The sequence below is a fragment of the Syngnathus acus genome, chromosome 9 (assembly GCF_901709675.1).
Source record: "Syngnathus acus chromosome 9, fSynAcu1.2, whole genome shotgun sequence".
Classification (NCBI taxonomy): domain Eukaryota; kingdom Metazoa; phylum Chordata; class Actinopteri; order Syngnathiformes; family Syngnathidae; genus Syngnathus; species Syngnathus acus.
The window spans coordinates 7,093,680-7,118,960 of NC_051094.1; the positions used below are offsets into that span (position 1 = coordinate 7,093,680).

General features: G+C 44.0%; 1 protein-coding gene and 1 long non-coding RNA gene across 10 annotated transcripts in view; both read right to left on the minus strand.

Moving 5' to 3' along the window:
- LOC119127708 (aminopeptidase O (putative)) overlaps window positions 1-25,281 on the minus strand; it is a 58,264-nt gene that overhangs the window by 31,477 nt on the left and 1,506 nt on the right. For all 9 annotated transcript variants that reach the window (XR_005098897.1, XR_005098898.1, XM_037259762.1 and 6 more), the window contains exons 3-10: window positions 24,968-25,184; window positions 23,993-24,191; window positions 23,370-23,494; window positions 10,003-10,216; window positions 9,130-9,236; window positions 4,681-4,783; window positions 3,332-3,439; window positions 2,833-2,876 (exon numbers count right to left, since the gene is read on the minus strand). Coding sequence is in view for 7 of the 9 variants with exons in the window: in XM_037259762.1 (XP_037115657.1) it covers window positions 2,833-2,876; window positions 3,332-3,439; window positions 4,681-4,783; window positions 9,130-9,236; window positions 10,003-10,216; window positions 23,370-23,494; window positions 23,993-24,191; window positions 24,968-25,184 (1,117 nt within the window). In the remaining 2 variants the exon portion in view is untranslated. The remainder of the gene's footprint in view (window positions 1-2,832; window positions 2,877-3,331; window positions 3,440-4,680; window positions 4,784-9,129; window positions 9,237-10,002; window positions 10,217-23,369; window positions 23,495-23,992; window positions 24,192-24,967; window positions 25,185-25,281) is intronic.
- Window positions 17,623-18,283, minus strand: LOC119127711. The gene is made up of 2 exons (XR_005098900.1): window positions 18,086-18,283; window positions 17,623-17,966 (listed from the first exon to the last, which is right to left on the minus strand). It is a non-coding gene; the product is annotated as an uncharacterized LOC119127711 (long non-coding RNA).

A 25,281-nucleotide genomic window follows, 5' to 3' on the forward strand; every position in this document is an offset into this window, starting at 1 on the left:
GTCAGACTCTGGCAAGCTCATGATGTCACAAATTTTCACCAGTCCACGTTTAATGGCCAGCCCATGTGAGCAGCACATGTTTCGAGGCTGTCGCTCACAGCGGCCATGCTGTTAGTTATTTAGGACTGCTAAACATTTCTTAAAAATGTCCCTGATGGTTATGCTCAGTAGGGGTGAGAGAACTCGTGCGATAGCCTGGCACGGAACTTGCGCTGTTCCATCATCTCTGACGCCAGCAGTGGCCGCGGTGACTCGTAATTGCAGGTTAGGGGTTAGCTTAACTAGCGGCTGAGTGTTCTTTGAAGTATTTTCATGGATGTATGCGAGTGGTGAAAGGGGAAAAAAAAATACGAGACGAGATGCACTCTTTTGAGTTAAAAACATTCAAAGTAGATACTTATGAGTATGAGGGAACAATTGGCTCTACTTCCAACCACATTGCATTATTAATGGAAATTTAGAAGAAAAAAAATAAAACACTAATCTAAGGCAGTTACAAGTTCCATTTTTAATGTAACACAAACCTAGATTAGCATGTCTATCCTGACACAATAATTTATCTAAAGGCTTCCTCTGTCCATGGATAAAAAAAAAATACCGAATGCTAAAAAAATGCCCTGGTCTACTGTTGAGGAAATCGTGTAAGTGTTGAAAATATCTGCAAAATGTCAACAATGAATACCGGTACCGGTATCGGAACTGGATGATGAAAAATGGCCCCGATGAGAGCAGCCAGTTGTTTTCATGTTGTACATAAACAGCGATTGCCTCTGTTAATCACCTGCATTCTCAGTAGTAATCAGTGACTTATTTTAATGTGTGTGTTTTCCTCCACCTCCTTTAATGCTTCGCTCTTTATTTTTTATGTTTGGACGGTTTACTGGCGTACACCGTGGGGAACGTCTGTAAGATGAATGCGGCAAGTGCTCACTCACATCGCCCAGTTTAGCTCTTGTAGTGGGCTGTTTACTGGAAGAGGCATCAGACCCAAATATTGACCACCGCCAACTTCCTCTCTGTTTAATTCAATCAATCTCTCCTAGTCAGGCAGGCACACGGGAGGCACGGACCAAAAAAACAACAACAACGCAGACAGCAGACAGAATGGGGCTGAAGGCCGGAGAGGCGAGCGCCACGAGCAGACGGACGCAAGTGAACGGGGCCAGACGAGGAAGCGCGAGACGGGCAGTGGGAGAGGTTAATGAGGCAATCATGAGAAATAGAGAATTGAGTGATTAAGCCAGCACCGGAGAGGAGGCTGAAAATTAGAGAGGAGGAGAGCGGGAGGAGCGCTTGTCCTTTTACACTTCAGTTAATACTGGAGTGGATGAGACTTCTGCTTACAAGGATTGATGTTGGGGCCCGGCCTTCACTGAGCGGAATCGATGAGAATCAAGGCCAAATCCGGCCAGACTCCCCTGACACTAAGTTCTGCTCCAAATCATAACAAGTTACTCAAGACAATGCATCGCAGACACACATATGCCCCAATACGTGAACGATTTGAAAATGCACCCATCTGGAGGATGCTCAGTGTTTTGAGTGACAGCCAAAGACCCAAATCGGGTCACCAAAAATACAACTCTGCCAGCTATTTTATTGATCATCATGCAGGGACACATTTTCTTGGAAAAGCACTTTTGATTTATTCTACAATGCACTCATAGTGGAGCGCTTGTCCTCAGGCTAACCCAGCTGACTTTGGCCAAGGGGACAAAGGGGGACACCCTGGACTGGTCATCAGCCAATCGCTGGCCACACATTCACACACATAGACAATTCTTCAATTGCCATAGTGTGCATATTTGTGGAAAGTGGGAGCAAGAGTGAGTACTCTGCGAAAAATCACGCAGCAGAGGAACAACATGCAAATTTGACACAGGAAGGGCACATTCAAATGAAGAGTTGAATCTCAAACCTCACAACTGTGAGGCAGACACGTTGACCGCTTATACTGCCGCTTATTGATTTGTGAAATTGACTTGTAAAGAATTGTAAAATTGACTTGTAAAATGTCCATGTCTGTTTTCTAATCATAAATCCATTTTCAATCATCCCTGCCGACTTTGAAGAAACGCAGAGCACACATATGGCTTTATTGCGATATACTACGATATTTTGGGAAAATGTCATTCATGTCAGTAGTTTGATTCAAAACGTGAAACTCATTATGGAAAGTCACTGCAAAGTGTGAAATATTTCACGATTTGTTCATTTTTGGGTAATGATGATTATGCGTAGGATAACACCAATTCACTATGTCAAGTCATGAAAATATGACGTCATGACCATTACATAACTCCTAAAATAAATGAGCTATTCTATGCTATTTAAATTCATTGAACTGCACATGTAGACAAACAACCATACTCACGTTCACATCACTGGAATCTTTGCCAAACCCAACATGCATGTTTTTGGAATGCATACAGAGTTCCCAGAGAAAACACATGCAAGTTTGATGGAAACACGCAAGCTGAGTTCCAAACACGAAACCTCAGAACTGTGAGGCACTCATCCTATCTAGGTCAATGTGCTGGCCCCCATACATGTATGTTTTTTTGATCATGTCGATCATATGATGATATACTTTAATCCATTTGGGTCCGGGGAAGTAACCCCATTCCCATTTTGTGTTTGAAAATATTTGGCAAATAGACAATGTTCAGGTGTGACCTACTTATATCCCATGAGGACATACATATCCCGTTAATGCCAGAACTGTGCCAACGAGTACATAAGCCCAGCCCAGACACATAAAGCCTTGTGTCTCTGAGTCAATTATTCATGAAAGTAAGCATCGGCCATAAGCACTTGATGTGGAGTACATACCTCGCAAGGTCAGGAAAGGTAGAAAGCAGCATTTGCAGGAAATCCTGTCAAACAATGATCGATAGAAATGGACACATTAGGGGAGGTGTTTAAGAGATTGTGTAAGACCTTAGGTGTTGGATGCCAAAGTGTTTACATTAGTCCCATTACTTATCAAAAAAACAACAGCAGCCAGGTGGAATCTATCTCACGTACACCACAGAGCCATTCACACAGGTGTGGTTGCTCAGACACCAGTAGAATAAACACACGTCGCTAAGCTGATGTACGGTCATCAATTTGGGGGGGGGGGGGAGAAAAAAATATTGTAACACAGTGGCAGTCAAGCTTAGAACGCATCAGCATCCAATTAATTTATGGAAATAACACAGCGCCTGGGAGGACGGGTCACATTAAACGGTTCAAATCGGAGCTGAGATTTGATTAACAAGCACGGAGGAAACTGCGAGCCACCATGGAGATTCCCAATTAATGCCATCGAGTGGAAATTAGGGCTCACCTGAGATAGAATGAGTTGCCCGTGGTATTTCTTCACAAATAATCTGAAGAAGTGAATAAATTGCTGCTCTCCCACTTGACTGGCCAAGAACATGAGGAGGAAGTAACCCTATAAGGGATGGGTCAAGCAAATAACATTTATTTATCAGGAATGTACACACTGGAATGATTCAACATGTTCTTCTAATAGTTATGCAAGCAGTGTTCGGGGTTATTTATTTACTCCACTGCAGATGTGTATTAGGAGGGAGGTGTCTAATGAGCAGACGTCTGATTTTGGTCAACTAGATTTTTGAAGAAACATTAAACAATATGACTGCGATGGTGTCGAGTGAAACTGCAGTTTAAAATAAGATGGAGGGACACAGCAAAGGGCAAGGAATATTATAGCGATTACCAATGTCTGAGGAAATGCGACAAACAAAAAATAATAAAATACCGCAGTGATCACAAGTGTGACAAACCCTTATTAAACTACAAAGACAATGTTGTGTCCATTCACAAACATAACAAAAAAAACCAGTAATGGTTCTCAAAATGCGGTTTGTGGACCAACATTGGTTCCTAGGAAACCTTAAGTATGATCCATGTTTTAATGTCCAGGGGTTGCAAATCATTCCACCAATATAGTGCAATACAGAATGTAGGCAAAGTTTTTCAGCAGTAAAACCTCCTACATCTAAAATTGGCCAATTTAATTTTTTTGGTCAGTCCCTATGTTGGCTTTAAAAAAAATAACAAATCATTGTCCGATCTAAGGTGTTGAAAATTGCTTTCTTTCTATGACAATACATATTCGAGGTTCAACAAAACATACTGAGTTTCTTCCTTTTTTACTGAAAAGTGGAGATGCAAGGCTTCTTTGGAGATATATTGGTTGACAAGTATTTGTTTTGTTTTAATCAAAAAAGTGGTTCAGGCTTGAGAAACAGGGTAAAGCCACAACAGCATCATGTTCGTTCATGTTGAATTGAAATAACAAAAGGTTCAGCTTACTAATTATAGTATTCATTACATGTTACATAAATGTGAGTAAATTGTCATGAGAGTCAGCTTTTTTAAGTTGTGCTGGAAACAGCAGCACTCATTGTGATGAATCATTTTCCACAGATGCTGAGCGAGAAATTGAATGCTGGAACCACTTAACCCACTGATCCACTGTGTGAGCCAAGAGTTCCTTCACTCACCTCTCAGTCAAACATGGAAGATACACAATCCAGTTCCGTAAAAAAAGCGTGACAACAAAATAAAGATAGATTTCCCCTAATATGCAGTCAACAGCTTGTTGCTGTCATTTTCGGTGGTGCAGCTTAGTTTTTCAGTCACTGTCTGGTTTTCCAATGGACTCACCTTGAGGTAGTGCACTTGCAGGAAGGATTTTTCTGGGTTGAGGGCATGTTTTACTGTGGAGGAGCCAGATTCACTGACTTGACCTGTTTTGTCCATGTTGGGTCTGCATAAGGACAAACAAAGCAGACAAACAATCCACATCACGATAAAATCTAACACAAGAAGCAAAACAACAATAGCAAGATTGGGATATATTCCAGAATGTATGCGTGTGTGTTTTGTACATCGCACTGTTTCCACAGAGTAAAAGTACAATGTCAGCAGCAACGTTAAATTCAACGACTCAGCTCATCTTTTCAGTGGTTAACACCTTGCTACCACGATTTACCCGAGGCACCCTACAAATTCATAAAAGCACGCTACTCAGTGTTTATATGATCTCATAGCAAAACGCTGCTTGCATTTTATTGCCGGTGACTCACCAGAGGAACATATAACACAAGAAACCCACTCGGTGAGCACGCACGGGAGAAACTAGTGGCGGGCTTCTCTGTTACACAGATACAAATCATTCCTCGGACCCCCGTAAAAAAGATAAACAAACACCTACAAACCCAATAAATCCCGGGCAAACAGGTGAGTGACGTGGGACGCTGTGCAATGATAGTTCCAGTTAGCCCGTATTGATCCGGCCGGGCAGATTAACTCGGTGTGCCAATAGGAAGGCCTTGAAGGATGGCCCCGCTGACAAATCGATACGGCAGGCGCCTGGCCCACCAATCAATACGCCCCCTCATCACCAGCCACCACTTTTCCAACTCATGACAGGGATGTCAAATAAACACACAGGCAGACACGGAAGTCCAAAAACATGTCTAAAATCACGCGCTTGCGGCAAAGGAAGCACGAACTCAGGGGGTTGGGCATCTGGATTGAGTTGATCGAGTTCTGATTTGGAAATAAAAAGATGTTTTGAATGAATGTGTGACAAACGAAAAATACTACAGAAACCATTTACTATCCGTTTCAATATCTTCTCCAACCCATTTGTTCAGTCAAGTACTTGGGCATGAGTTGTTCGTTTTTTAATGACACACATCAATTATGTTGATTGAATTGAAGATACAAGATGTTCTGGTTAGATTTTGTTTACACAGTATTTGTTCGGCAAGCCAATTAGTTCCCCTCTAAAATAAGCCACTCCATTGCACAACTCCACCATTGTTGGAATTTCCCAACAAGCAACAACTGACAAATTTATTGCAATCCATCTAAGGCAGCCAACTTATTTGCACCAGTATGTTATCCTTGGTTGGCAGTCGTTATGTCTTAAAACATAACAGTGATATAACATCCATCCATCCATTTTCTGAAACGCTTAGCCTCACAAGGGTCAGCATAAAATCTTTAAAAAAAAAAAAAGGCACATTGATTTGATCTGTTGTTTTTCCATTCAGATTTAATGTATAAACAGTTTAGCCGGCAAATTAGATGGGATTTTATCACTTTGCTCATTAGGAGTGCAATATGCCCCCTGCTTCAAGACTGAACAACAACATAACTCCAGTAAACTGGTTGGGCATGGGTCTCCTACTGATTGTTTTTGGACATACACAGCCATGACACCAGTTAAACATCACATGATCACCAAAATGTACAATTATGCACGTTTTTAACCAATCACAACCAAGCACAATGAACAGAAAGGTTAAGTCACGTGAAATCAACTAACTCTGAGGAGGCAAGCGGAGGAGGACTTGGGAGAAATGGAGAATGGGAGATAGATAGGAATGTTTGGTTTGCTCGGTGGACTGAGGGAGGAAGTCATCAGCTTCCTGGAATTTCTAAATTTGACCGGACAACTCTTGCGAGGGACTTTCATCATGCATCTGAAGGCGTTCGACTCCATGTACGCGTTTGCGTCTGTCATATAAATGACACCGAGTGACCTGATTTGGGTTTACAAAAAAAAAAACAAAAACTCAGTCATGTTGAAGAAGTGAACATGTGCGCTAAAATGGAAAATGGCGTTCAAATAATTTGCATGATGTTTGAATCATTTATCATAGGTTTGACTTGCCGTCTGTCCACTCTCATACCCGTCGTGTCAAAATGCATCTGCTACTACTGATAAGATGAAACAGACTTTTTTTTTGGCGGGCAGCAGGATATGCACTATCCCTGGGAAATCATACAGCGTGAGTGGAATTTATGTGGAAAGTGAGTGTCAGGCAGGGGATTAGAGAGCCAAAGAGCAACTGAGGAATGGGACAAATACAATGACAGAAATTGTATTCCTACAAGATATGCACGCCAAACACACTGGCGGAGTAGCGTGGCGAGGAAAAAAAAAACATTTAACCGTCACTGCCGTCTTACACAATGCATCTCCGCCCTTGCCGCTGTCCAGACCTGGCATGTTCGGACGTGTAAATCCCTGCCTCTCTTTTGTCGGAGATGATTTATTGCAGCTTTAAGAGGAATCACTGCTCGCTGCCTTGGAGAATTGCACAATAGGTCAGTGTATTTCAGAATAAATGCTTCTCTTATCTGCCTCGTAGGCCATATGCGCACGGGAGAGGGCGAGTGTGTGTCCATTCTTGTGTGTGTGTGTGTGTGTGTGTGTATACACCTACCTGCCTGGGTGTGTCTGAGATTGAGCGACCGAGGGAAAGCGCGGGAGGAAATAAGGAGCTATTACTGACAGGACTTAATGTCAAAGGGACACACGCGCACCGGCACACACCCGCGCACCGACACACACGCACACGAGAGGTTTATAGCACCGCAAGCCATATCCTGACAAATTACACTGGGTTGACTGTGGAAACCGGATAAGGTAGAGCAGGGCTCCCAGCAGCCCAGTAAATCAGCAGGGAGAATGGTGTCTGGCCCGGGCCACCCTAAATATAACTCATCTGAAAGGCACTGATAAACACGGGCCACGGGCCGCCCGCCGCTGGACGAGCTGCTGTCGATGGTGACCCACTGAACTTGGACAGCGCAACCTGACATTTAGCCTTTGTGAGCGTAGAACTGCTCGCCCATCTCGCTGCGCTTCCCATTCTTTGCCCCTCGCGGTATTCTCTTCAACCTTTCCTCTGTGCATTGTGATAGCCGCTGTGTGTATTTGTGTCCTGTTGCCACGCCGCCGTGATGTGCACAAAGTGAATGGGAAGACGCTACGAGAGGCAAAATCAATGGGCGACATGTTGTCTCTCTCCAACCTTCTTGTGACCCTTGTCCTCCATTCATGCCTAAGGCTGCGGAGCTATAGGTGAACCTTTTGTCCGACAATCAGCCGTGACGAATACTAGATGAAAGACGGGTACGCGTGAGTGAATTCGTGATGCTGGTTTTTTTTGGGGTGTTGTTTATTCAAGCCTGTCAGCTGCAGAGAAACCTAATCCTGATGCTGCTAATCACCCGCGTGTCTGTCCGTCCCTCTCATAGGGGAGCTCCCTGATGAAGACTGCCAGATAGCTCTAAGTTTAACCCTTCGCTCTTTCAGTCGCATAGCTCGGCTCACAAACAAACCCATTCATCCATCGCGTTTGTCCTCATTAGGGCAGCAGGTGAGCTGGAGCCGATCCCAGCCGTGAGACGCAGGGTAAGACGTGTTGAATTTAGAGCCTCTTTGTCAGAGAGACAAGGTATTTATCCACCTTTGCCTTTCACACAGATCCAAGCAAAGGGGCGCTACACATCATCCTGCCATCAGATGATGTCAACTCATAAAATACCCGTTGGACAGTATCATTGCTTTCCATTAGACAGGAATGGAGACGTGAGCGTTGAGCTTCACGCCTGTACCCAGCCAATCTCTTTATCACATGAACCTCTTTTACATGTCTGACACTACCTCCGAAAATTCCCACAAAAGCAAAACACTTTGTGCCTCGCGTTTAGTGACACGCAAAAAAAAAAGCTAGCTTTAACAGGCTGTGTAAAAGCGACTGAGATCACTTCTCAATGAATCACTGCTCAGCAGAGGGTAAAATGGAGTACCTAGCTGTTTTCATTATGCTCAGACAGCACATTATTTGAAAAATCACACATTTGAAGTTAATGCCAAACAGAAGTAGAATAAAACAAATAAGAGGCTGACGTGCACACTATTGCTTTTTATAATTGCAAATGTCAAAAACAGAATACGCAGCGAAAGCTTGTTAATCAAAGTTGCGGGGTAGCTACAATATTCCCACCCTGAAACAGTTAACTCCAGTCAGAAGTTTTCTGATGCCACAGTGATTTCCAACAAACAAGGTGCGGGTCATGAAGTCACACAAAGAGTTGGCATGTGCGTGTGGCCGTACAAAGAACACGACGCTACACTTCACCGAGATAACTTGCTGCACTCTCCTGACACACCTGCAGCTCTGGAATGCTTTTAGTACGCTCACGTACAGGACAGGTATGACAAAGGCTTAGCAACTCATTTGTTGTTTGCCATCAGCTATGGGAAGTTGGGCGGGCTATGGGAAGCTTTATTCCGCCAGAGAGACAAACCTGAGAATCTGAAGTTCCTCTCCGGAATTTTGCAACTCGTCGGACAGTCTTCTCCATCTCAGCAGCGCCTTCAAGTTGGACTCTTCTGCCGCTTCTGGCTCAGAGAGCTGCATGGAGAAACTTGTTAATGGCATGTTATATGCAGGAGTAAATACACATGAAGGACTAGCAAATGGGTAAACAAATGTGCACACAATCAATCAAAGTCATTGAAGTCACCTTTTGGGATTTAGAGACAATAATTAATGTGAGGAAATACAGACTACATGGAATTATTGTGCTGCTTCGGGAGGGAAGCAAAAGCATACTTTCACTTTTGGCTGTGTGTAATGTGCGTTCATGAACCGCAAACAAAACAGGATATCTCAAACTAAGGGGGAAAAAAAACACTGTCAATGAATTATATCAAAGAAAAACACAAATGCTCCACCACGTTGATTTTAAGACTGGACCAAAGCTGCAAACAAGTCGGAAAATGTCTGGATCCAGTCGGACCACACATAGGCAGACTTTACCCCGTCTTGACCCCCGGCTCTTTGGGAATACACTGAGTATATTGTCTTCAGCTGCTGATGTTTTGATCATGTGACTGCGAGGCTTTTTGAATGTAGCGCAAGGGTTGTTTTCACGAGAGCACAGGCGATAATGGGAACCTTCTGCTTGTAATTTTACCACCTGTCTGCAGCCAACCGTCCTCCCGGAGAAAATCCATGGCAGTAACACGGACGTATGATGTATTTTCTCATTCTCCTCAAGACAGCGCCAATATCGCAATTCAACTCGGCTATCGTGATCTTTCTGGAGCGCTGGGACAATTAAGTTACATGAAATAATAGAGGCAGTAAACTACAATAAGAGCGGTCCGGTCCGTACTTGCTGTGCTCGGGCCCAGATAATGTCCTCGAGGTAAGTGGCAAATCCCTCGCTGATCCATTCCTCCGTCCAATCCCTGGCCCCGATGAGCAGACCGAACCAGGAGTGGGCGATCTCGTGGCACAGCCTGGACCCGCACAAGGACGGGCTGTTTTCTCTCGGAAATGAGCTGCCGACACGCAACACACTCTGAGACAGGAAAATGATGTGCGGGCTGGAGGAAACAAAGGACACACACAAAGTAGTAAGGGAAAGCCAGTTGGAATTTGACATGAAACAAACCTAATAATAAGTGACTGTGAGGGAACACCAATATGACATCACCGGAATTTAGTAGGGTCACAGTAGCTCAAGAAGAAACAAGCTAACATGTAAAAAGAAGACACAACATTTCCAGATGAGACATTTTGAGCTGATTTTCCACACTTACTGTTAAAGAAAGTTGAGCCATCATTAGGTTCAACAAAACAATTTTGTGTCAAGCGGTTCTGCCAAAACGTAACAGCAGAATCCTTCACAGTCTCCCCAGGAGCGCAATCACCAACCACAAGTGGGAAAAATCAATTAAATTAAATTAGCACTTTTAAGAGGATTTTATTTGACACGACTTCAAGGGAATGCTGTAAATTATAGTATAAAAAAATCACGGTCCGACTCTTTTAAGCTTTTTCGGTCCCAAAGGAAAATACTCGGCTCGCTAAGCTTATATTTAGAAAATGATCTGTAATTACTGCACATCCGTATCTGATTTACTGGTTTGCGGAGATTGTCGCGATTTCATTTGACGACAGGCGGCTATCGAACATGTGGTTTCACTTATGATATGGGTTCAAATGATGTGCCTCAGAAGTTCAAGTTTAGAAACAGGGATGCGCCGGGCTCTGCTTGCACTTATCCTGATAAGATGCTGTATGTTTACAGCGATTCAATTGAATCCAGTCCTTGAATTTGCTTATATGGATCTTTTTTTGTAAACAGCGCTGGATATAACAGTTGCCTCATTAGCCACTAAGAACAACTGATGAAAGTGATGGCTCAACAAAGAAGGGATTAAGGAGCTTATTTGTGATTAAATTCAAATGTGAGTAAATGTGAGCTAAACAACACTTTCATTTCATCATTTCGCCCGATGTGCGTTCTTGATGGCTTCTTGTTAAAAGAATTACGCAACAAGTAATGCAAACAAATGATAATAATGATATTTGACAGCGCATGAACTGGTGAGAAGACTGATGTATTTTGTTCGAGATGAGATCTTGCCCCATTTGGAGGAGTTTGAATATTTTGGGGTCTTATTCACAATTAGGGGAAGGATAGAGTGGTGGATCGGTGTAGCGTTCGCACTTCGCAGTGATGCCGATTGCATCACACCGCAATTAAATGTGATGTTTCAAAAGGTCAGAATAGTTAGCAACAGAAAATACAGCACAACATTTCAGCACAGGAACACGGGACACATGTGACTTAACCATGAGACCGCCCTGACAGAACAAGAGGGATAAAACGTCAAAGCCAAGGTCACGGCTGAAGACATTTCCTGAACATCCTTTACTTGTGTCTTACGTAAGCGTCTTCGAGTGGCCCGGGGGCTGTGGGGGAAGAAAGGGGGGGGGGGGGGGGGGGGGGGGTCCCGGGCCCACTGTGCGCGAGAGGCCGGCAAGTCTGCAAGGGGAGAATGGAAGATGGTGGGGTGGAGATGAATGCATTCTCTTTGTCTTGGTCTGCTTGTTATGCTCACAAGAACTTAAGAAGTCCCAACTGCTGTTGACCTGACATGGATGGAAGAATTTGTATTTGAGTGCTTTTGAGAACTGTCACGTAAAAAGTTTTACAATGAGCATATTTATGTGTTGGAGTAAGCCGGGTAAAATGGCGGTGGATGAGATTTTCAAATTTCCTATCGGTATGAAATCAAATGTTTGGCTCACGTTTAGTATGAGACCATTCTTGATTTTCAAACCTCTCAAGCTGAACCAAATTCCGTTCAAAACAACGTTTACAACTGACTGTCTCCATGATTGGACATTTATTAACTAAGTACATTGAACACTAGTAAATTAGTAGCTGTCATCAAGGTTACATCCGAATCCTGAAAGCGCGATTATATTTTGTTTCCGCAACCAAGTCAACTTGAAAGCAAGTAAGAAAAAAACAGCGAGTGAGGCTAAATTGCATCTGCTTGACAATCAATTTAAGAGCGTCATAAGCTGATGTTGGAAAGACTTGTCTGTTGTGTCTCTGAGGAGAGTTAATCAAATAGAAAGCAGCTTCTGTTGTTTAGCAACATATCGACATCATACAAAAGGGTCTTATGGGCATACATCTCAAATGTAATCCCACGTTTCTCCTGATTACTCCAACAAAGGCGCTCTCCGGAGCAGCGCACGCTAACATTCGCCTTACGACTGTCTTTGTAGCCTAATCTTACTCCCCTCCGATTGGATAAGCATGCCTTTGTTGTCCGTTCCGGCGGCGCACATGTGCGTGAGTGAGCGTGAAAACACAAAGACAGCCTTTCAGCGACGCCGTTTGCACACGCTCCTCGGAGGGAGGCGGAATCCATCACCACGGTGACAAACGGTGTCATCCCACCACGGCCGGGGACACCAAACAACGGCATCTTTCACGTTCGTCGGTACACTGACTGACAATAGTTGGCACGGGGGACCCGTGGAGGCTACCCGCATGGGTGGACTTGCAGAAACGCAGAAAAGCAGACTTGCACACCTGCGTTCACAATCGATGTGAATATTAAGTAAGCCTTCAAAGCACTTTCATGCCATTTAATAATTCCTTTGAAATGTATGTCTGGCATGACTACAAAAAAATGACCTGCATATGCCAGCTGTCACCGAGTTCTGGACTCTCAAAACCAAACAACGATACTAAATTGGAACTTTCTTGCATTAAAGCTGGGCGATACATCGCAGTGTGATAGAAAAAGGTTTGCTGGCCTACAAATCCAAGTCCAAGTGAATCAAGTTGAAAGGTGGTCTAAAGATTGGATAACAAAGCAAATACCTCAAGTAGTACATATAACCCAAACGGGTCTTAAAGACTGATTAAAGCCCACTCGTGGCCTTTCATGTGACAACGGGGCGACCGCCACTCACCCTGGGTGAGACGAACGGCCCTGAGCGTCAGGTGTGTGCCAGGGCAAGTCTTCAATTTAGCGGGACACAGATTGCAATAGCGTTACGTTCCTCCATCTCACCATCCATTATTCATCCCTCCATCCATCATCCCTGGCTGTAGGCCATTTATTCCCCAGCGGGACACTGCCATGCATAATGCAAGAGGAGCCCTATCATAGTCCTGTAATTGACATCCTCAGCTCGACTCATAGCAGGGACACTACTGAAACATCCCAGGGAGAGAAAATGATGATGTTGATAAACACGCAGTATGGATACTGTATGGGTAAACAAGTGAGTGAGAAAGAAAAAGATAACATACAAAGATAGTTTGAAATATAGGGAGTGATTCTGGGGAGACGGTGGGAAAACAAAATGATGCTCTGAAAGAACCATATCAGACAGGCGATTCAAGAAAGGTGAAAAGAGAAGAGAGAGAGAGAGAGAGAGAGAGAGAGAGAGAGAGAGAGAGAGAGAGAGAGAGAGAGAGAGAGACAGAGAGAGAGAGAGAGAGAGAGAGAGAAGGAAAAGAAGGAGCAACTTTGTTGAACTTGTTGAGGTGACCGGTGATCGAGCAATGTGTAATCCACCTTTCCAAAATATTAGTACAATTTCTTTTATGCAGCACAGTACACATTGGACGTAAGGGTAAGCATATCTGCTCCGTAATTAGATGAGGTTCGGGGTTTTAATCACTAAATTCAAAATTGATGGATAGATTTCAGCCCAAAATATGATGACAGGAAAAATACACCGGTATATATGAATATTTCCCACCAAATAACACTTTAGCCCAGATAAGAATAACCCCGGCAACTACAGGAGGAAATACTGTAGATTCATTATAGAAACATGCAAACATGAACCTTTCAGTGAGAGGGGAAGGAAGTACAACGATGGACAAAAGCCACATGAAAGATGACATTCGCACAAAGTACGTTGTTGTCTATTCTTTTCTATCAACGGAAAGGTCGCCCGTTCCTAATGTCAGCCGACAGGAATAAACTTTGTCTCCCCTCCCCACCCCTTCCTTCTTGGACAAAGTCAGTGGGCTATTTTCGAGACTAGAGCCTATTTGACCAAACTCCTACCAGCCTTCATCCTTTTTTTAACAAGTCTGACTCCCAATGTCGGGAATTCCAGGCTGGCTGCAGATCAGCTCTGTACTTCTCAGACAGTGCCCCCCCCTCCCCACAGGGTCAGGCCAAATGCCAGTCCATGTAGGGCCAGATCACATGAGCACAGGGGCCAGACCAGGGTCCCCAGAGAGATGCCCCAATCACAAAGATTGTATCGCAGTCAAGTCTGGAAATAAATAGCAGCTATCACAAAAAGGATCATCTGCTGCACAGTTTTTTTTCTAAATAGAAATATTTCATAGTGACATAAATTGGTGTTAAGTTAAACTGTAGTTTTGGTTGCTGTCATGTGGAAGTTCCACTTTGTATCACATGGACGGCATCTACACGAGTCATAAACTGATGAGGCCAAGCGTGCCCTATGTAGGCTTTCTGAAGAAAAAAAACAAGACCTGACATGACCCCCCCTCCACACACACACTTGGGTAAAGTCACTTTTGATCCATATCAGCAGAACAGTGATAGCTGAGCTGTCCTCCCCTAACAATAAAACAATTCTGTGCCATTCATTCCTGGTGTAGTCCAAAATCTGATGTCATGCCAGAGGAATGTCGGTGAGTTTATGCGTATGTGCTTATTATGTGCTACTGTGTGTGTGTTGGTAGCGATGCTACGGCATAGATTTCAAACATTACAAACACTCAGACTGGCGAGCTGGCCGTCTGCTCCGATTGTGTCGCCCGCCGCCGTTTCTGCCGGCGAGTCACGTAGATGCTGCGACAGGACAACACATCTGTTAAACGACTGCCTGCCCTAAATGACTGCTTGTCACTCGCGGCACGCTCCATTATCAGAGGATATTTATGAGCCGGTGTGGGGGCCATACTTTAGGGTTTGTTCATGTCACTGATCTAAGCGAATTGGTTATGTGCTTTCACGCTCTTTTGCATATCTATTTCATTTAAAGATGTTTCTCATGAACGCATCTCCTCTTGGTATCAAGGAGGCAGCTATAACAACACATGATATCATACTCAGGTGTCAATGGCTGCATGGGCTAGTTAGATCCACTTATAATATACGATTAATAATTAATTGTATTCATTTATGAGAAGACGTAATTAGTTCTCCTAAATATTAGGAAAATGATCATTGTAAACACGCCTTCGGCAGTTATTTTCACTTAAGTATTTAGACCAAAAAATCTCTGAATTCGCTTAAAATATTGACTGCTCCAAAATAAAATAAAATAAAAACAAATAAATAAAGTAAAATATAAACAAATAAATAAATAGATCAATAAAATAAAGAAATATATTGACTGCACCATCGTTTGCTGTTGGGAAAACGGCGTCAAAATTCTGACAAACTGAAAGTCAAACAGCATCCTGGAACATAAGGTTGGAGTAAATTGTGCAAGGTCATGCAATAAACATGAATCACATTTTAGGAAGTCAAATTTCAGTTTACCTGGCTTCGACACGTATCAGTTTGTCAGCGTTGAACATGACGCACATAGTCTTGCCTTCATGTACGCATTTGCATGCAAAACAATCAGCCATCGCACAGCACGAAAGATCCCCCCCATTTGGCTTCCACCGATGCCTCGGTGAAAAGGTTCAAGCGGAAAACACATTTCTAATGGTAGGTGATAAAGGGAATGTTGTTCCTTTGCTATGCAACGCCAGAGAACAAGGTTCTGAGGTGATAGACTGTGAAAGCGCCGCATCATCTCCAGAATATAGAAGGAAATCGTAAAAAAAAAAAAAAAAATCATCATAAAAGTTAGGTGTTATATTGAGCTCATAACTGCACATTAGCAAAGCAATATGGTTGGAACTGCTGCACAGACTAACATGGTGCCGATATGCTGTGGAAAGAAGGCTACGTTTTGCCATGGAAACAGATGTTATTTTCTATCCACCTATCTAACAACCTAACTACCTAATCTAGTGTTGCTATTTTTTTTAACCCCACTGATTCCGCACAATATCATACTGCATACATAAGAACAAAAAAACTGCCACGGGCCCGGGCAGTCGGGTATGTTTGTGTCACAGGTATTTCTTGCAGCAAAATTCCAAAATTGATGGGGAGAGGGGCACACTGGTCAGTGACTCTGCTAGGGAGCCAACTGCATTCTAAAAGGTATGTTTGGCACAGACACTGCTCATCAACTAAAGGATGCCATAGATACTGAAGCATGGTGGTGGCAGAATCACGCTTCATAGCTCCTTTTCCCAAGGGCGCGATTAGAGTAAAACACTCCTCGGCTTTAATTATACAACAAGAAAAAAGCATGACAATGACTATGTGTGCCATGTGACTACATATGCTTACACCACAAAAATAAAAAGAGCCCATTACTAATTGCCATCTATAAAATCAAAACTTCATGTCTCAGATTTCATCCCCTCAGTACAGAATGCAAGACGTGCATCGTACAGAGGACTCGGAGCGCAGCTTTCTCCCCGAGGCTCTGCGCAACGTGAGGAAAGAGGAAAATATTACAGCATAGCTTTTCGCAGCACTTTGTTTCGCAGAGGTCCCACGCCCATTAAAGCGTCTGGCTTTGCACAGACAGATGAAATTACCCTCAGCCTCAAGGTTCCACACAAACACACACACACAGAAAGCTGAGGATACGCATGAAGAGCAGCCGTGTCCCCTACGCTGCACAATGGATCCATCCATCACTTCTTGCAATGGGTTCTGTGGACTCATCCATTAGTTAGGGGAATGGGTGAGCAGGGACAGGCCTGTCTTGCCGTGGCCTTTAATCCAGAGTTATAGCACAGTGTGTCTGCTTTACTGTTACTTGCGGCACTATATGCCAGCTGTTGCCGGCAGGTTCGTATCTGAGGGCAGTTCGATGCAACACATCTCGGTTATCCGATCATTGATCACAATGGGGGCGTAGAGACGATGTCACCTCCAGGGGAAAAAAGAGGGGGGAGATTCGAGAGTGGCTATAATTTTGAGTAATGCCGCAAATACATTTTTACAGTTGCTCGTAAAATCCTTAAACTATCAAAAATAAATCCTTCGTTGATTCTTGCCGCAGAGAAATATTCACACTTTTTCACGACAAAGTGTGTCAGCCGCGCCTATCAACTGGAGTAAAATTGCCCGGCTGGAAGCTTCAAGTGGAGGTAAAACTTTATTGCATATGAAAGATGCTGGTCTATTGAAAGCGCAGGGAAATGCTGGATAAAAAAAATGCCAAGATGATGGATCTGGGCCTTGTGTTCCTCAGGACAGCAGAAAGATCACAGTGCCTTTAGCGAGCAACAGAAATGGGGAAAAAAAAAACTATATCTTGATATACGTAATTTTATACCCCGGGAAAATTATATACTGCATCTTGATGGATTTTTCTTAATGATAACATGAAATGAAAGACTATATTTCATTACCATTCCTCAATTTATTAATAAAATGGAGCAGTGGGCTCAAGTCTGGATTTCAAGCAAGTGATACGCTTTCAAAGTAGGCTTCCAAGTGTCAAGAGCAGCCAAAGCTGCATGTAGAGTAGACAATGCCGAGCTACCGAGAGCGTGGAGAAAGAATGGAGTGCCAACACTTTGGATTTGTGAGCTGGGAAGAAAGGTTCCAGGAATAAAAACGCTCTTCCAAAAAGTCTTAATTACTTGTAATCACATTAAAGTGTGCACAGGGCACTCCTCCATCCTCTGTGCCTGTGCAAGCATGCGGACTTTCCTTTTCACCCCGTCACGGTGCCTCTATGGCCCTACAGAAACGGAGGACATCCACTTAAGGCGGGAAGAAAAGAAAACTGCTCATCCTTAACTACTTGATTAACAGATGTCGCCCTCCCTATACAAAAAAAGAAGAAGAAAAAAATCACACCTTCCTCTCACAATACCTCCCAAGTCGCTCCTGAAAAGCAAAGACTCCTTCGCACACTTCTAGAGTTACGGCACGGATCGAGTCGGAGAGGAGAGCAGAAAAGCAGGAAATCCTTTGAGACGCGATAAACAAGAGAGAGGAGGACAAGACGAGGGGGAATAGCAGAAGGACAAAGAACAGCGGCTTTTAGCTGTTATTTGCGCTTTAAATGGACGTGACTAACCAAGCGTGTTTGAAATTGACGGAAATGAAACTGTCGAGGTCGGGTCATTGAACACAGATTTAGAAGGTTGGTAATAGATTTACTTTATTTATTTTAGAGGTTAAAAAAAAAAGTAGGGTACCCTAAATTTTCCAAAGTTTCCCAACCCTTATTAATTTGCAAAATCTTGATCTTGGCTCAATTTACTCATCAATGGTGCACAGCTGATTAATGCTACTTATTATTGTACACCGGTTGGAAATCACGGCGCTAAATTGCGACTCGTGTAAGGGCGAAAGGAACAAATATGGTGAGAAACTGTGTTTGATGGCGTGTGCATTCGAGGAAATTGTTTTGTACATTTGTTCTTACATGTAGGTGTTACAGCTTTTAATCCCGTGCGCTTTGTCGTCGGCAAATTACGTCAGTTTCATGGATTTTCTGTATGTAAATGTTCACTTAGGCTAGCTCACGAGCCGGTACTAAAAGCACCAATCTTGTAATTAGTGGCCGACCACAAAAATCACGCAATCATGGGCTCAGTCCAATAAAAGTTTAAAAAGGTGCCGCTGGACTAAAGGGCATCGTGGCAGCTGGATAGCGTCCAGCGGGGTGCCCAGAGCCTCAGGCAGCCCGGCGAGTAACTTCCTCCTAAATGGGACCGATGTTACTTCCTGTAAAACCATAAACATGGGATGTAGTCAACTGAAGTCAAGCTGAAAATCCTTCGGTGCCACTTAGTAAGGTCAAGAGGTATACACCGTGGTATAATTCGCCCACTATGACAGCTATATGGCCACTGCACTGCAAGCAGAAGGTCCGTGATCCTTTTTACCCAATTTTGTTCAGACAGCCACCTATCAGCTAAAAGGCTTAAAAGGAATCAATAAAAAAAAGATTAGGAATTTATCCAATGAGGTCTGAAAACTGTTTTTGCAATGAATGTCAGACACACACAGACACACAGGCTTATCAGAGTGCACTATCAAGAATGTAGGGTCATCTCACGTTTGCCTGCTGGAAAACAACATGACAATGACATATGTGTGTTTGTGTGACATCATTCCACGACACGTATCGTGACCATTACACGAACAATGGATCCATTCATATCGAGACAAGCACAGGAATCCGTGTGTCAGCGGTGAAGCGTAACACCCTCATCGCTCATGCCACTAAAAAAAGGTCCATTTCAACACTTATGTCATTTCACGACAAATGTTTTTTCGGGGGCTGGGATTACCACTTTCTTAGCATGCCCTCATTTGGCCTTGCTACGAAGCTAAGCTCATTTCTGATGGGTTTGACAAGTCCGGCAGGTACAGACCTCGACTTTAAAGAGGGCAGAGGAAACGCGGTGCCCTTCCTGTCACTCCCATTCGGAGGCAAATGACGTAACGTTGCCACGAAGAGATAGTATGTGGTGTTCTCGAGATGACCAACGCAGTGGAGCATACACATACAGCTACAACTACAGCGCCATTGACAATCGTGGGTCTCCTCCCCCAGACCAGATGTCTGTCATAGCAACAGCACTGAACCAAAAGAGGGAGCTCAGTGCCACAGGACATCATGCAGACTGCCACAAAAAACAAAAAAAACTTCAGCACTGGTCCAATATACTTCATGTAGTGTATTTGTGCGGCGCGCGACTGCACATGTGGTTGCGTTTAAAATCAGGAAATGTATTTTTAGAGCGGGTTTTATGAGTCGGTGACGTCATTACGCTGGTGTGCACTCTCCACGGAAAATGCCAACCCTTCCACTGCCGTACGGCCAAGAAAGAAACTTTGAAACACAGTTCCAGTTGATTTCATGGGAATCGGTGTTCAGTAGCGCCGACCCAATTGGGTCAGTACCGAGAAAATATCAGTACCCAGCCCCAAGTACGAGTTATTAGGATACGGCGGGAGGGGAAAAAGAATCGTTTCTTTCAAGGCCCCTTTTGTCTCTTAGCAAGAATTTGAAACTGTTCTTCTCCTTTCTACCCAAGCCATCTCTCTATTTGTGCTCCTTTTTCCGGTGTCAATTTGTCTTTCTCGGAGAAAAACGTTGACTAAAAGAATTTCTTTAGCCAAAGAACACGAGGCTTATGCTGGGAGGGGGGTGGGGGGGGACACTTGGTTCTCATAGTTATATAAAAGCGCCTAAAATTGGTAAACTCCATCAAGTGCTGACTGGCGTCATGCCTATATTTGTGCAAGCCATATTCACACATAATTGTGTGTGTGCTGAAACTACACAGCGTGGCAGTCTCCGAATGCAGACCTGCCCTTACTTGACTTCTTAATCTTGCGTTTCCTGCCCCCCCCCCCTACTGTGTATCTGGGTATAAAAACTTCACACCACTGTGAATCCTCCACCTCTCCCTTTCCTCTGGATCACAGTCCAACAGCTTCATGCCTGCCTGCCACAGGGCCCTCCATTCCTGCTGTTTCCACCGGGCCACTGCACAAAATCGGCACTTGGCCCATTCCCAAGATGTTCCCACATGCCTCCCAATTTCGAGATTAAATAGCGCTCGTCTCTGAAGTCCTTCCAGAGGCTAATGGCTTTTGTTGCTGGGAATAATCCGCACATCCTCTCCCACATCCCGGGGGTCCGCCGGCCTGTTGCGAACCCCGCCTCAGTGTCTCATCTCAGTCTCAATCTTCCATTTTGGTTGACCTCCCCACCATCCGAATGCACAACTCCCCGCTGTGACGTGCGTGGGCAACTTGGGACCCAAACCACCCGCGACGAAGGGAGGATTCACGTTAGATGACCGAGCTGAGACCCATGTCGAGTTTTATAGGGAGTCAATGCAAGTGTTGTCTCAAGCTGAATGAAGTCCTTAAATCTTGTTCCCCGGTAGTGAGTTAATTTTTAGCAGACAGACAAGGGCCATATTTCCTCACAAGTGGGAAGTGCTGTTTATTTATCAGGCACCTATTACAGATGAGGAGTTTAAAAGTAGGGAAACTATAGGGATGAAGCCACGTTTTATTAGTTGAAATAGATTTATCGACAGATAAATAATAGGGATTCATGTATGGTGGACAAGTGGAGAGTACGTCTGCCTTGGAGTTGTCAGGCTTGGGGTTAAATTTCATTGAATGTACTTTTTTTTTTTAAATGCAGGAGGAAGTCAAAGTAGATGGCGAAAATCCACACAAACAAAGGGAATGTGTTTAAAAGACAGAGATTTGAACCCAGAACCTCAGCACTGGGAGACAGATGTTCTAACCACTAGGTGCAGTGCAGAGTAAGCACAGATGTGAGTGGAACGCAAATGGTCAGAAAAACAACAGTCGGTGTTGCCATTTTAGTTAGCAAAAGAGTTCAAATGGGTTCAACAAGGAAATCTCACAATTGAAGTATGACCACAATATTTCCCCGAGGCACCTATTTGGGGTGAGGTGTTTATTTTGCCTCAACAGAGACACCTATTAAAGTGGAGGCCACTATTTGCAGAAATGCGGTATGAAAGTACTTGGGAGCTATCCTCTTGAGGAACTGAAAACATCTATCGGGCAAAAGCCACAGAGGAGCAGCCTGTGTGTTAAAACTTGATGTGCTTTCAAAAAATAAATGCAGCACAGGAAAAGATTTTTACAAGACCAAGGGATCAAGATCAAAGGGCATTTAGGGGGAACATTTGCTGCAATAAATGTGCAAAGTTGAGAAGTGGCCCAGGCAGCGACCCCGACGCTGTCCAAATGTTTGCGAGAGAAGCTAATCTGGGGCCGTGACGCACGGAGCAGGCATTTGCGGCGATGAGCTCACGTCCAGTCTTGCGAGGGAATAAAATAACAGAGACACGGACAACGTTGACTGAACACTTGGGCAGCCGAGATTAGACTAGTCACGATTATGTCGACAACCTAATCCGTTGACGGCTAATTTAATCGACATGTTATTTATTTATTTGGCTCAATGCCAGCACATTTAAAAAATATAATAATTATAGAGAATATTTTTTTCTGATATGAATGTTAATCTAATGTCATTTTCATTTTCATTTCAGCATTATAACATGAGTATCATCTTGATAAAAGGATACAATTTATGGTTTTATTTAACAGACTAACAAATGTTAATATTAAAAAAAAGGCTGAACATTAGGATGATAAAATACTTTGGAAATTATTATAATTGGAAAAAATACAAAGAAATATAACTCAGATTTTTTGTCTTAAAAAAGTTTTTAAAAAAACAACTGGGGAATTTTTTAAAAGTTTAAATACAATATCATAAGATATCAAAGAATGTATGCCAAAAAAGGTTTTGAAAAAGTCCAGTTTGCAATGTTTCCATATAAAAGAAGTGCGAGAAAACAGAGTAGGTAGAAGGTGAAGAGGACATGGTACGTTCAAGTCGTAACAAAGATCTGCATAAAAGCAGATTTATCTACTTTGCGGAGGACCGTGAAGAAGCCTTGCCGCATCTCTGCCCCCACATATCAACAAGCAGACCTCGGCTTACATTGCACGCAAACACATCAACACATAGCTGGCTGCTAGACAGGAGAGCCTGGAGACCACCTGAACCACTGCTGAGGAGTGCAGAAGGGGGGGTTGAGGGGAATTGAGCTCAGGATGAGAGCTTTTTGCAGATGTGGGATGTGTAGGGAAGATGAGGTAGGCCCAAGTACAGTTTTTAAGGAAAGGAGATGAAGGCCACATTTCATAAGCAGAGATAACTAATGGGGAGTTACGCTTGGACCCTCCAATTCTGCGAGGACCTCTAAAAGAAGGCTGAGGGGAGGGTTCCATGCAAAAACCAGCCATGAATCACACTCCAGAAACAAGTGAAGTGGAGCCCAGGCCGCAGATTAAAGCGTCAACAGCATGGCAGCCAAACTCAATGTTTTCGTTGCAATGCGCAAATTATAGCTTGCGTCGTCCAAAAAGGCTAAAACACCTCAAAACATATCATCTGAGGATTTATACGTCCAGCTTGACTAATGCTCCAGTGAATACATACAGTACAATGATTTCTAATGAACGGAGTTGGTCTATATTTGCTTTTTTGACCCGAGCCACGACCCGGTCCTACCAGAAAGTTACTAACCGTTTCTCTCTGTCCGCCCTGTGTTCGTACCTGGCCATGCCCAGACTGGAAAACCCCGCTGGCACGATGAGGACATCAAGGCGGGGGAAGGGATGAACTCCCAGAACTGCCTGGGCCGCGGCTAAACATCGTGGCAACAGGGTGAGGATTCGACTCTAGGATGACAACATGAAATACATTTACTGAGAACATTTATTCAACAACGACAGCGGGAAACAAAGGACAACAATGGAGGACAGAGTGCTCACTCCATTCCGGTCCCCTCTGTTGATAGGCAAATTATTTCATCAAAATAATTTGTGTAAAGCATGAGTAAAGCTAAAATCTTGAAAGTATTTAATACAAAAGTTTAATACATCATTTTTCTTGCTTAGTTTAACAGGAAATTCAGCTGGGACACAGGAATAAACAACTTGAAGCAAGCACACTTGGTCTCTTTTTGTGAAGGACTGCTTCATGCCAAAACACCTGTCATGCTCAGGGAGGGCAAAATAGGCAACATCTGCATCTTCTCAGCACTCACTTTCTTTGGAACCATGGTTAGGAAAAAGCTCACTCATGAGAAAAATCTAATCGACGGCGCGACTGATTGTGACTCAATCGTTAAGTCAAAGCACCATTGCGTTATCATCTGAAGGGTGAACGGTCCCAACCTGAGCCTTGTGCAGTAGGCCGGTGGGCGCAAACACGCGGTGCGGGATCACATGCTGGGACTTGAAAGCGCGCTCGATGAGGCGGCAAGGGTAGTCGCCATGGGAACAAGGGAAGCCGTCATCCAACATGGCTGAATGGTCGAGCACAGAAACGCTCTCGTGCTGAGAGGACGAGGCCGAGCGGGCGGTCCGCTCTTCCCTTGGAACGCATTGAAAAGGAAAAGACAAGTTTAATCCAAGGTTAATAAAAAAGCCTTTTAATAGACTTTTCCCATTGAGAGCAAGCAGTGTGCGTGAGGTATAATACTCCTTCCATGTGTGCTAGCTCTTTGTTCTAAGCGTGGGAATGAAAGTCGTGGAAATATGGACTATAGACAAAACCGCTCCTAAAAATATCAAGGTGTCACTCTGCAATCGTATTCTTTCTGAACGCAACGGCCAGCCAGCGCTGACTCCGTATCCGAGGCTTTTCGAGCCGCATCCAAGTTTCCTTCCAGCCATTCACTGAAAATAAAGGCCTGCCTTGTAGTGGGAGATTCCTGAGGCCGGCGGCAGGCTACGGCTGGACTGCCACGGGAGGAAAACCAGGGCGGGAGGAGGAGGCTTACTGGAAATCACTGGCAGACGCAGCAGGGCTGAGGAGTGGGGACCCTAAGCCAAGAGGGCCCTGCAAGCCAGTCCCTCACTGTAGCCTCTATCCATAAAAATGTGTGTCTGCTTTACTTGTTTGCACTCCAAGGATAATTTCTACTGGGCGCTGAATCCAAAGGACGGAATTCTCAGCGCTTTGATGTGTTTGTCATGAAAAGGCTGAGCGAGAGCTGCTGCACCCTAAAGCTCACCATGTTTGGGGGGAATGAAAAGGGAAAGGTTTGTCATGGAATGTGCATTGGCCAGACTCGGTTTAATGACGCCAGGAAAGGAGGAGCTCTTGCCAAAATATAAAGCAAACGGTACAAAAAAATAACACGCTACCTGCCAGTGTGGAGCCTGGAGGCTTTTACTATTTCGCGGCTTGAACCTCCGCATGAGGACACTGGGGCGGACTCCCCAAACTCATCAGCCCTTTCGCTCCGCCCTATTACGCACGCGGGAAGTAGTTGAGCGGGGACTTGTTGCCAGCGGCCTACTGCCAAGGTGAAGGTGGAAGCCGGCATGGGCATCGTAACGTAGTAGTTCCACAGCAACAAATCTGTGGAGACGGGAGACAAAGGCTTGTAAAATATCCTGCGTGCTATGTTGACATGAAATCAGGGAGAAAGGAATGTTTTCATTGTTTGAGTACAGAT